The 13,465-nt window shown below is 38.7% G+C and overlaps 1 protein-coding gene and 1 long non-coding RNA gene across 2 annotated transcripts; one reads left to right on the top strand and one right to left on the bottom strand.

Moving 5' to 3' along the window:
* LOC146485798 (histamine N-methyltransferase-like) lies at positions 1–924 on the bottom strand. Its single transcript, XM_085102924.1, has one exon. The coding sequence runs from the start codon at positions 922–924 to the stop codon at positions 1–3; it is 924 nt and encodes a 307-aa protein (XP_084959050.1).
* Positions 925–8,939: 8,015 nt separating this feature from the next.
* Positions 8,940–13,465, top strand: LOC146485797 (uncharacterized). Its single transcript, XR_014863361.1, has 4 exons — positions 8,940–9,008; positions 9,334–9,443; positions 11,438–11,529; positions 13,113–13,465. It is a non-coding gene; the product is annotated as an uncharacterized LOC146485797 (long non-coding RNA).

The raw sequence follows: 13,465 nt of genomic DNA, 5'->3' as shown, positions 1-13,465 counted from the left end.
TTATTTATATATGGCGACAGCCGCGACTTCCTCAAATACTAACTTTCTTCCGCTGTGGTCAGAAGTGGAAATTTCGCTTAAAGAATCCATAAATTCCCTGTGCAATGGCGGATCAGCGGTTTCTCGGAAATTGATTTGATGCGTGAGAAAATCCAGCAATAAACAACCAGTTTGCGAGAATTTGTCAAAACAACTAGTGATGTCAATTTGAAAGTGAAGTTTGGGCAGTTCTTCATATTTCCAGCCATTCCGTTCCGCTATGGCAACGACTTCGTCTGTAGTATATATGCATATGTTGTCAGAATTTGAGATCAACCCACGAAATTCCCGCGATTGTTTCAACCAAAAATCTTGGCTACCCGCTACTGAACAGACTATGGCACCTCCAGCAGCTAGCATCCTGAAACACGATAAAAGCGACTCTTCGGCATCGGTGTAATACAGTGATGAAATAAAATGGACAATGTGATACCGCTCACTTTCCGATTGCGAAGAATTATATATGTCGAAGAATTCTTGGAAAGTGTTCTCTCGCCATTCGAATGACACCTCGGCTAGTTTAGCTAGGTCTTCGGGTAATGGCGAGACCTTCTTTTTGAAAATTTCCATTGAAGACGCATTGGGTTCTACAATACAGGCGTGAATGAAAGGCTTCTGATTTTCTTTACACGATGAACGAAGACTTGTAGCAATAGCTTTGAGAATTTCAATGTCGCAGGTACCATCTCCACTCCCGATTCCAAGGACTCGAAAGGCCTTATCGTCCAGAACATTATCAGGGTGATTCGTTTCAATCGTTTGCATAACATGGGCTGTAATTTCACTTGAATAACTCAGTTTACTTTTTGTTCCAAGCCGTTTAGACAGATAAGTTTGGCAAGCGCTACGATAAATGTCCATTGATGACACCAATGAGCTCGCCATTTTGCGGAAAGCCGAAAGGTACCGTGGCCAACAAGGGACTTCAGACTTCGGACTTCAGACTTCAGACTTCGGACTTCAGACTTCAGACTTCAGACTTCAGACTTCAGACTTCAGACTTCAGACTTCAGACTTCAGACTTCAGACTTCAGAGTTCGGACTTCAGACTTCAGACCTCAAACTTTGAACTTCCGAAACTAAATGCGTTCATCACACTTCCTGAACAACTTCAATCAGTTTTATATTCAAAACTTGTCTCACTCATACGTACAAAATGTTCCAGTTTTGGCCATCGCATTGTCGTGCATTTCATTTCCAAGCTAATTTGTATATAATAAGCTTATCCCTATTGTTGTACTATTATTTCTACGTGTTATCAAGCTTCAAGAAGTACAACACGTCTTCAGTCCTTTGATTATTCATTGATCACACTAATGAACTTCTTCTGACAAGATCAAGATGTAAAGGCCAAGAACAGATCATTGAAGCTGGGTTTGTCACCAGGTGGGTACATTAAAAATTATTTGGAAATACAAATAAAGTTACACTGGTGGATTAAAAGCGTTCTGAAATTATTTACAATAAAAATGTTCCCGACGTTTCGGTCGCTATCACGGACCTTCTTCACGGGAAGTGAAAGAAAAATTATGCAGAAACACAGTTATGAACAAGACGCTGATTAAAATTCAGGATATGTGTCATTTTTTCTTGTTAGCGAGAGTCAAGTGTAAATACTCCTTGGGAGTAACGCCCCGTCGGCTCGATTGAGTGGGTCTTTGGCGCAATTAATCTCCCAGGCCTCGAGAATCTTTCTTTGGTGCCAGTTATTGCTAGTCCTGAGAATTGTGGCCTCATCCAACGCGATGTCGTGATTTGTTTTTATCACGTGGTCCGCAAGTGGTCTGAGGCCACAATTCTCAGGACTAGCAATAACTGGCACCAAAGAAACCTTCTTGTCCGAATCTCGGTTCCGCCTTTTTCCATAAATTAACTTGCCAGGCGCTTACAACCTCGTATAGCTTTAATTAAAAGTACAGTACGTGTCTGGTACAATAGGCTAGGTATTTCCGTAGTATAAATTACTTTAGCTTATAGATTAAAAGTCATTAAGGGTAAAAGTTAACTGGTGCAAATTCAACCCCTTAACACGGCGGAATTACACCAAAAACTACCAAAAACGAATAAGCAAGTTATTTCCAGTCATGTTCAGCTGGCAACAAGACAACTAAAGGTAAAAACTTAGAAAATGTGTGTTGACAAGGCATAAACAACCTTAAGGCTATTGTTACTTTTTACAAACCAATTTGGGCGTAACTATTCATTGGTACGGTTTCCGAGGAAACACTTCAAAACACTTCAAAACAAGACTTTTACTTCACATTGAATTGGTACCAGGAGAAAACAACTTTTGATCAGCATAACTAAAATTATGTCTACAACAAACTATTGCGTTGAAAGATATGACTAACACAGTTTCAACTGTGTCACTTGTAAAGCATATTTAAGGATAATCTGAACAGTTCCAAGAAGTCCAGCTAAGAAGGCAAAGTGTCTCTTGTTGGTGACTTTCATTACACGATTCACCTTAATTCTCTTGATAACACACAAGTAAATGGAATAACTACACACTAAAATTATTGTTATTAAAACCGCAATATTGGAGAGTAATTATCAGCAATGAAATACCGTTTAATGATTAAAGTATCCGAATAAGGACCAAATTTAATAAAAACGACTTTGAAACTTTTACTTTGAAAAGAGTCTATTTTTATTGTATAACACTATCTATGGGGATTCCTCTAAAACCATTTAAGAACAGTCGTGTGCAATATTGACAAACTGATACGGTCTGAAAACACAGCCTTGAGATACGTACGGTTTGTCAGATAGTAAAGACAATTTTCGGCCCGTAATTGCATCTCATTATGGGGAATTGAACGTGTTACCCGAGCGACGGGTGAACGGTTTGACGATCCGTACGGTTTGTACAGAGGTTTGACAAACTCGGATACAGTCTGAAAATACAACCTCAGGATCCGTACGATTTGACAGATCGTAAAGACAATTTTCGGTCCGTATACAGTCTGAAAATAGGCCTTATCACGGTTTTCGACGCCATTTTGACGGGTAGGCAAACAGGCTTGAAATATCAGTGTTTGTATGGAAATCCGATGTCAAATAATTTTTATAAAACATCGCTTCTGAAAAATTCATGAATCGGAAACTTTTGGCACTAGAAAAAGGATTTTAAGAACAAAATTGGAAGGATGTAGCTGTGACAGAAAGCGTCCAGTCGTGTTTTGAACTTTCCATACATTTGTCTGTATAGCGAACCAGCCGTGAACTGCTACTAAAAATAGTTCGCGAGAAAAAATACAGGGAAATGTATGGAAAGTTCAAAACACGACGGGACGCTTTCTGTTACAGCTACATCCCTCCAATTTTTTTCTTAAAATCCTTTTCCTAGTACAAAAAGTTTCCAATTCATGAATTTTTCAGAAGGGATGTTTTATGAAAATTATTTGACATCGGATTCCCATACAAACACTGTTGTTTGCCTACCCGTCAAAACCGTGATAAGGCCTATTGCATCTCATTATGGGGAATTGAACGTCTTACCTGAGCGACGGGTGAACGGTTTGACGATCCGTACGGTTTGTACAGATTGTAAAGGCACTTTTCGGTTCGTATACGGTCCGTTAACAGAATATAAGTTGGAAAGTATTCAAAATATAAATCTGATAAATATGTTTTCCTCGTTCTTTAGTGTGGGAAACTAACTAATGTGTATCTTACGAAACAGAAAATATTTGCTAGCAAATAGGATTTTTATGTTTTCTTGTGGTGCTGTACAGGCCCGCAAATGATCCCGGCCCGCAAATGATCCCCGGACGGGAAATGATCCCCAGATTGGACCGCAAATGATCCCCGATCGCCACATCATAAATATAGAATGGAATGGACTCAAATTTGGAGAGTGGATTTCAACTTTATACACAACAATTTTTTTTCTTAATAACACTAGTCGTTATATTTAAAATATTTAAACTATCTTATATTATATTAAATTAAATATTATATTAAACTATCTGTATGCAAATTTCACAACTTTAAAAATTATAATGTAGCAGCTCAGTGCAAGAAAACAATTTAGTTTTAAACTGGAACATACATGCCTGTGTACATAATTTACGTACACCATTACAACACCTAAAATGTACTCGAATTGTACGAAATTTTTCATCAGTTTTCAAATAGGGCGAACAATACGAAACAAATTTTGACAATGCAACTCAAAAGTGCTTAATTGGAACAGGCCAACTTACTCGAATGGGAAAGCCTCTTCAGAGATTACCACAATTCCGCACGCACTGATGTAGTGAGCTTTCCCCGAAGAAACCCAACCACTCCCATCCCGAACGCATTCACTTTAGAGAATTCGTGAATCATAGTGAGTGGAAGACGCACCCTCGACGGGTGATGTCCCCGGATTACTCGCGAGTGAGGTGATTATGTTGCCTTATCAGGTCTGGTGAACATTTTCGATATTCCGGTTGCTACGGTGTCTGGCTAGGGAGAAGGCTTATCTTTAATCTACCCAAGTAACCATAGACAAGAAGAAGCTGATTTCGACAGCATTCCTTTGGTGAGCCATGAAGCCCATCAAAGCAACTTCCATAGCCTTCAGCAAATGGACACAAAAATAACAGATGTCAGTCGAAGAATTAAAATTGAAGTATGGAGAAGGGCGAATTACTGAAGATCAAATTTGCCTAAAATGCAGAAAAAATTGACAGCTATTCCCTAGGCGTCTATGAGGGGACAATGGTCTTCTTCAGATCTAAGCCGACGACAGTATGTTTTGTAAAAAATATATATATATTAAAGAAAGACTGGGAGTCCAATCAGCGGCAAAACGAAAACGAAAGACAAAATCAACATATTACACGATAACGTATTGGACGACCGAGGCTAAAAAGTTATGCTTAAGACTAAGATCCGATTAAGAACAAAGGCGACGATAGTGGGCGAGATTTGACCGCCATCTGAGGCGCATTGACCGATTCTCCTTCCTTTTTCGAAAAAAAAAACAAAACAAAACAAAAAAAAATCTAGCAAAAGTCCGACCCGCTCTTTAATTTTTTTTAATTTGGAAGAGTTTCGTACAATTCTTGCCCATTTTAGGCATTGTAATGGTACAAGTAAATCATATACATGCATGTTACAGTTTATAGGTAAATTGTTCTGTTGTACTGTGCTGCTATATTATAATTTTTAAAGATGTGAAATTTGCATGCAGATAGTTTAAACATAACGACTAGTGTTATTAAGAAAAAAAATTGTTGTGTATAAAGTTGATATCCACTGTCCAAATCTGAGTCCATTCCATTCTATATTTATGATGAGGCGATCGGGGATCGTTTGCGGTCCAATCTGGGGATCATTTCCCGTCCGGGGATCATTTGCGGTTTAATTTGGGGACCATTTCCGGTCCGGGGATCATTTGCGGGCCGGGATCGTTTGCGGGCCTGTACAGTGCTTTGTTTAAACTGTTAGGTGTCAAGATTTTTGGTCACAACATTGCACAACCAACCGCATACTGGTTTGACGGGTAGGGCTAGGTTATTATCAATTGTTATCACCCCCCCTCTTGTAGTGTTATTAGACGTGACGTGCCATGCAGCGTTCATTCACCTCTTCTACTCGTCGAGGGTCAGAGTTTTTCCCAAGTCTCGTGCAATTTTCATCCCACCGCCTCCCCTATCCCTTCCTCGTTCCTGCATTTGGTTGTGCAATTGTTGTGGCGTTTTCTGGTCCCCCCCCCCCCCCCCCCCTTTACTGGGGCCAATATTAATTAATTGGATTTTGTGCAAATATATGATTTTATCTTTGAAAAATTTATTATAACGGCTATGGGCATCTGCCCATAGCCAATTCAGTCCATCTTTTGTGTGATGTAATTCATATGGGCCCTTGTAAACGAGCTGCAGGAAAAGCGACCTGGCCTCTGAGAATTTGTTGAGATTGGCACGGCAGGAAAACATAAAAAACATTACAATCGGCTAGATACCTCGTTCTTTATGAGCGCCGTTATGCGTTTTAAGTGAAAGGAAAGGAAAAGAGGGGCGAAGGAAACCTGTATGTTTACCTTGTTCTATAAGCGTGAGCGACCAAATAATGCATCTCTTGTTGAAACAGAAAATTAACTGGAAATTAAACAAAATATAAACTAGGGGCTACTGCTGCAAAATACAAATGTAAACATGTAGGTTTCCGTTCCCCCAATTTTCATTTCCTTTCACTTAACACGCATCATTTTTTCGGTCAACTCTGAATTTCACTTCCTTTTCTTCATTGTTCATTCCTGTTTATGAAACAAAGGACTTGCGTTGTCCGGTTGTCAATTATTAGTTAAAACACGTACCTCCAATGTCTTAAAATGATTTCTAATTTCATCTCACCTTTCTATTGGTCAAGTTCGATCCCTTTCCCGCGCTGGAAATAGGGAGGGCTTCAGTTTTCACTTGTGACCACATAAACGCGCAACCATAAAACAAATTTACCATAATTTACGCTCGTCATATAGTGGCAAATCGACTACACCGTCTTCACTCTGGACCTGCAGACTTGCTATAAATACGACCTACACTGGTTCCTGCTACCAGAAAAGCTCAGCGAGGTATGTACTGAAAATATATTTATGTTTTTTGACGTTGGTAAGTTGTCTTGTAGAAGCAATATCTTTCGCTGTTTCTGCGTTAAACAATAAATGTGATAGTGGACATTATCTTATAACTTAAGCTTGGCTCGTGCTTGGTTGTCATTGCCCGGCTTCTGATTTTCGTAACATGGCGGATGTTATTTCGACAAATATGTCAACTTTTCGGAAAAGGCTCTGTTTCTTTAATCCGTTCAGTCAGCTCTGATAAATTAAAGTTTTTTTCAAGATCTAATTTCTCCTCCCATTAACACTCTTGATCTGACACAAAAGTCAGGGGAAAATGGGAAGTGATCACCAAATACAAACTTTCTTGATGTTTGAGCAAATTCTTTCAACTTGCACCGTAAGAACTATTTAGAAAAAAAGTGTGAGAATGCATGATGTTTGCGTCAACTAAATACAAAAACGTATACTGCAGGTGGGGTTGGTCTCATTTAAAGCCGGGAGCACTCTGTATTTTGGTCAAAACTGCTCTATTTCACAAAGAACCTTTTCCCTGACATAAAATCGCTCGTAGAGAATGGGGAGGACAATCAAGCGATTTCTCGGAGGAAAGACAAACTGTAACCAGCTTTTTTAGTAAAGCGACTGACGTGCTGTTATATTTTGGGGTCAGAAATTCCTTCTGGAATAAAGGTTAGTTTGGTGAATTTTGTTAGTGAGATTGTTTCGGATTATACTATAATTTACAGGATCTCAATTGCGTGTGTGTAGTAGTCTAAAGTTCACTTGAAAGTTTTTTACTCCGGCTGCTCAGTTAACGTGATGCTCGCTCACGAAATGTGGTCATATGTCTTGGTTATTATATAAAACAAACAGATTTCAATTTTCCGGGATAACGCACAGATGACGCCAAAAAGTGAGAACATCAATCACGCTACGGGCCGCACCTCCTTGTTCTTACCACGTTTTGACGTCATCCGTGCGTCAGTCAGAGTACAGAAGCGCGGCAAAATGAAATCTTTTTGTTAAATAAACCACAAAGGAAGAAACGTTACGACGAAACATTCTTAAGTTTAAATGTTGCCCTAATTTTGTCCGGTTTGCGGTGTCTTTAATCACGTAAAAGCTGATAGCCCAAGCACCGCAACGACCGCATGTTTTACGTGTATTATTTTATCCGTATTTATTTTGTTCATTTTAAAAATATTTGATTGGAATAAAAATGTTCTTAATATTGTTAAAACTGTGTAGCGTCTTGTTAGGGTGATACAAAAGGTTTTGGTATTCTTTAATGCTATCAAGTTCGGTTTATGTTCACCAACGTTTCTGCAGTGCTGCCTCCTTCAGGGTGGCATGTTGACATGTTGGCATACCACCCTGAAGAAGGTTAACCACGTACCCTGATCTCAGTCGGTTCGGGAATGTCGAAATGTGGGAGATCTGGGTACGAATTAGAAGAAGGCAGCAACGCCGAAACTTTGGTGAACATAAACCGAACTTAAATCCGCATAAAAAATGTTCTTAACTGACTCTTAGCCTGGGTAATGTTCGTAGTTTGTTCTTAAATTTAAGCTAATCTCAACCTCAACATATCGCAAAGGTCCTTGTAAAATAAAATAAAATAAAAAAAAATAAAATAAAATAAAATAAAATAATAAAGAGTGTCCATGCGTGAACGTGATTCAACCTTTTGAACCACCGGAACTTTTGCGTTTTTTTCCCCCTGGAAAAATGAAAAACATTGATATTTCAGTTTTAAGTCGGTTGTTGAAGCATTATCATGAAAAAGAAAGTTATAGCCGTGGCATGAATCCGTGGGAGATGAATCTCAAGCAAAGAATGCGATTGTTGTTGATTTATCAAAACCTCAGTTCGTCCAAATGGTTCAAAACAATTTGAACGTGCTAGAATTTATCAGTTATTATTCCTGTTCTTGTGCGGCAAATTAAAGTCATGTTGGACCAGGCGAACAGGATGACTGTGGCTTCATCACTGTATTGTGAACAAATGAAAAGGAGATAAAGGGTTAAACTTAACGTCGCTAAAATATTGACAAGGTGATTCTACATTAGAGGAGAGGTCGTGCTCAGTTCAGAATAGACCATTTCGCGACTCAGAGAACTTTTCAAAGTAAATATCAGAACAGAAATTTGTAGTGTAGCAAACGTTTTAATTTGAACGTGCAAGAATCTAACAGTCATTTTTTCCCGTTTTTGTGCGGCAAGTTAAAATTATGTTGGACCAGGCCAATAGGATGGCTGTGGTTTCATCATTGTATTAAGAACAAATCAAAAGGAAATAATATAAGTTAAACTTAACTAACGTCTATAGAATATTGACAACTGAAGGTGATTCTGCATAAAAGGAGAGATCGCCGGCCCTGTCAGAATAGACCATTCCGCGACTCAGAGAGCTTTTCCAGGTAAACCAACAAGAGAACGGAAATTTGTAGAGTAGCAAATATTTTGATTTGAACGTGTTAAAATGATGTTGGACCCGGTAAACAGGATGGCTGTGGTTTCATCATTGTATTATGAGAAAATGAAAAGGAAATAATAAGTTAAACGTAACGTCGCTAAAATATTGACAGGGAGTTTCTGCATAAAAGGAGAGGTCGTGCTTTCAGAATAGACCATTCCGCGACTCAGGGAACCTTTCCAGGTAACTATCAAGAGAACAGAAATTTGTAGAGTAGCAAACGTTTTCAATTTCTCATGTGATTCTAATGACAGTGGCTTTTTTTTTAGACACGATGAACCCGCGAGTGGCACTTGTCCTGCTTTGCCTTGTTTCCATGACAATGGCCTTGAATTTGCAGCAACGGTTTCGTTCACTTTATGAGGACGAGGATTCCAAGGTAAGAGATCGATGAAAGAAAAGAAAAGCTAACTAGTGGATATGTATTCATTTTAAAATTGCATTTACTTCGGTGTATTTGTGTATTTCTACGATAATGGAATCAGTTTTAATGGTTTCTTCTAATGCAAGCCTGAGTTAACTTGTCACAGTCATCGTTCAATTTACAAAATCGATCGTCGGCCGCATTTGCAATCTGAGGGACATTAAACAGCGAGAACGACGGCGACACCGAAAACGCAACCTGGAAATTTATTTCGCCTTCACTTACATTGTACTCATTCCCCCATAGACAGGCTAACACAAAGGAATTCTTTGAGTCTCCTTTGCCACCATTAATACAGACTACCAGATTTGACTTCACTCTTTCACATCCTTCTGTGTCAACTGACTGCAGCTGCAGGTTCTCCTGCAAACAATTTTCAAGTGACACAACGTACCGCATACAGACTAATAGGGAGAGATAACTAACGGATTCCCCGTTAGAACAGGGACAAATTTCGCAAACACAAAAACAATTGGCTTTTTTGTGCCTATTGGCTATCTTAGGTTCGCAAGATATTGTGGTAAAATGTACAGCCGCTATCTTTTCCGTAGGCGGATTACTGTTGTATCTAATGTATCACCCAGAAGGTTGACTTTCTTCATTTTCCTTTACCATTTTGACAGAATTTCTAGAGCATCGAATTGTTGTAATGGCGGTCAACCCTTTGTTGCAATATAATGGCGTCAACTAACTCATTAAAAGGTGTAACAAACTCCAGGCCTCGTTCCACTCCGAACCGGTTGATTTTTTTTGTAGGGGGAGGGGGCGGGGGTGAAGTCGTAAGGAAGTGAGTGCAATCAAAAACACTTATGGCTCCTCTGCTTACCTAGATCTCACAAGGAAAAACGCCTCTAGGAAAGCATTAGTGAAGCTAAGAATAAGCAGCCACAAGCTTTTGATTGAAACAGGAAGATACGAAAACATACCCCGTAATGAAAGGGTTTGTAATGTTTGCAACTGTAAAACCATTGAAGATGAAATTCATTTTCTACTATTAGCAAAAGAAACTTTACTATCGCATATAATGACCTCAACTTACTTTTTTATAAACACTCAATTAACTTCATTTGTTTCCTCGTGCTTCGAATTGAGAGATAAACTTCTCTCCGGAATGACTACTTCTACTGTATGAATAGTTTAAAATAAGCAAAGACTTCAGTCACTTAATTTACTTATTTAATTGGTTAACAAATCAATAATGAGTTATGAAGAGCTTTTGCAATATTGTATTTGTTATAGTCATGTAAATAAAGCTTGTTGTTGTTCCATGACGTTAGGTAGGTAGGTGGGTAGGTTGGTTGCCTTTATTTAATTACGATGTATATGAAAGCTGTAAGCTTGTGGGGTCGTGTACAATACATTACTACTAAATTAAATACAAGTAGAACTAACAAATACAATTAAATGCAGTGTAAAAGCATATTAAAATGCTATCAGTGCGATTTGAAACAAGTTAGCTTACATTCAAATATATACAAAACCTTCAAGTTCAAATCAAGCAGTAGAGGCTGATAATTTGTTGAATTTAACAGCCTTAAAAAGTTCCAAAGTATTGAGCTTTTTGTCAAGATGATAATGGCTTGTATCAACAAGATCAGTATATTTGGAAGTCAGCATGTTCCAAAGCACAGAGCCTCTGTATGCGACTGAGTCGTTCATAAAACGTGTTTTAAAACGTGGCACCAGTAGTGAATCGCGTACTCTAATTAAGTATGGAAGATTACGCTTATTCGCCGTATACATTTGCTTAGGGTGATAGGCAGCCTTCCATTATAAGCCTTATGCATGCATTAAAAAACAAAAAAAAACAAAAAAACAGCTAGTTTATAGTAAAAACGAATAGTTAACTAAATAGTGAACCACTCTGCACGATCCGAAACGTTAAGTAAACATTCACTTAAAATCTCCTCTGCTGAGTTTTTCTTCTGCTCATTTTTCCCCCCCTGTAGTCTGAATATGAATTGAGCAAGAGAATACCGCCGGGATGCGAATATTGTCGGATCAATTCACCGGGCTTGTGCTGCCGCCCATCAGCTGTTTGGTAAGGTCCTTCCTCTGGTTTCACCATGGGCTATAGGAAAAATGAGTTTCAGATAAGTAAAGATTACATTTATCTCAAATAAAGTTGAATTACTCATACTGAAGTACTATAGTCTTTTGTCTTTCATGATCGTTTCTCCCCATATATTTCTTGTTTGATTCAGAACTATACCGCCAGCATTCTTTAATTTAAGTCTTATAGTAACCGTGCGTACTCTTCGAATCCCAGGTGCTAGCTCTAAGCGCGCTAGTGTCAACTCAAAGTCGTTTTGGGGGGATAACATCAAGCGCTTAGCTGCCACGCCTTGGCCTGATTACCAAGCCATTGGAAATACCGCATGGGAAAGACCGAATTCGATAGGACTGTTTGTTTACGAAATTTAGGGAGAAAAACGACGAGAAAAGACAACATTACTTCACTGTGAGTTTGATTTGACTTTATTTGACAGAAATCAAACTTAATTTACTCGAACTGCATTTTTCCTATAGCTCATGGTTTCACTTGTGCTCATTAAGGTTCCTTTTAATAGACGGCAAACAAAAGTTGACAAACTCAAGTTCGCAAACTCGAATTGGTTTCTCTGAACTTCGTAATAACAGTTGACAAACTGTTGGCAGCAAATAGAACTTGTCTTACTCTCAGTCGCCAACTTTTCTCTCTCGGCAAATGCATATTTGACATGTGAATGGCTGTCAAACATCAGTTGTTCACTTTTGAACAATCAAATGCAGCATTCTCTTCACGGGATTTTACATCATTTGTGCGGAAGAACTGTACAAGATGGCGGCAGCAGACGAGAAAACAGCTGCGTTCAAGTTCATCGATGAAATTCAAAACTTTTTCGTTTACTTTTCTGTTTCGTTCTCGCCAATGGAGAATTTATTGTAACAGGAAGGAAGCCGCAATTCCTCTTGCATTCCACTGCGATATTACTCTCGTATGAGATGCCATGTTGCTATTGTTCATTACTTTATTTTTGTGCAGGTTTGACTTTTGAAAGGAAGCTTCTGCGAACTGTTTATAGTTTTCCAACTCGAGTTTGTCATTTTGTGTTTGCCGTGTGAAGGCGCCTTTAGAATAAATAAATATTCAAATAGAAATCCTCTTTCAGAAGCTGCAACCTTTCGCACCAAAAGATAGTTTTTATAGAGAAATTGAACTGAGATTTCCTGACGATAAATAAAATGACTTTAAAAATGTATAATTCCGATTATAGGTCGAAAAGTGCAAACTGAACCGGTGAGTCCCGCTAAACGTTGACCTTGCTTTCATTCAACTTCAAGTTAATTTAAGGCGCTTGTAGGATTCAGCAAATTTAACCCACTAAATCTGCGATGTATGTTGTCTTTAGTTTTGATCACATCAGTGATGGAATTTAAAGTGGGTCCGGAACCTTCCTTCCCTAGGACCACTGCCGGGTTCCGCCGCTATTTCGAACGCTAAAATGAACATGTATTTGCTACTTGAAAGAGCAGGAGCTTAGGGCGAGTGTCGCTTGAACGAAATAAAAATCGTTGTTTTAAGTGATTTGAAGTTCAAATCGTTCGTAATGGTCCGTAATTATATCTCCATTTTTCTTGCAGTCATAAGGGATGGTGCCTTGCAGTTCCAAAGAAGTCAAAGGAGTCGAGCGACAGTTCCATCGAGGATATTTGAATAAAGCCGATGACACATATTATGCTATTGTTTCAATACACAGAACGAGGAAAGATTCGACAACTTCGCAATATCTAAGCAACATATGTTACAGAACGAAACTTCGCCGTTGTACAACGGCGAAGTGATTGCCTCTGTATATATATATAGAGAAAATAAATCTCGCCGTTGTACAACGACGAGGTAAATGCCTCGGTATATTTAGAGAAAAGAAATCTCGCCGTCGTACAACGGCGAGGTAAATAACTCGGTATATAAACGAGACCCCAAATCTCGCCGA

The sequence above is a fragment of the Pavona decussata genome, unplaced genomic scaffold, assembly GCF_977016875.1.
Source record: "Pavona decussata unplaced genomic scaffold, jaPavDecu1.1 SCAFFOLD_25, whole genome shotgun sequence".
In the NCBI taxonomy this organism is placed as follows: domain Eukaryota; kingdom Metazoa; phylum Cnidaria; class Anthozoa; order Scleractinia; family Agariciidae; genus Pavona; species Pavona decussata.
This window is presented reverse-complemented; position numbering and strand designations above follow the sequence as displayed.

Bases quoted from the DNA above. Each gene is read 5' to 3' on its own strand.
- LOC146485798 (XM_085102924.1), bottom strand. From the start codon at position 924: ATGGCGAGCTCATTGGTGTCATCAATGGACATTTATCGTAGCGCTTGC.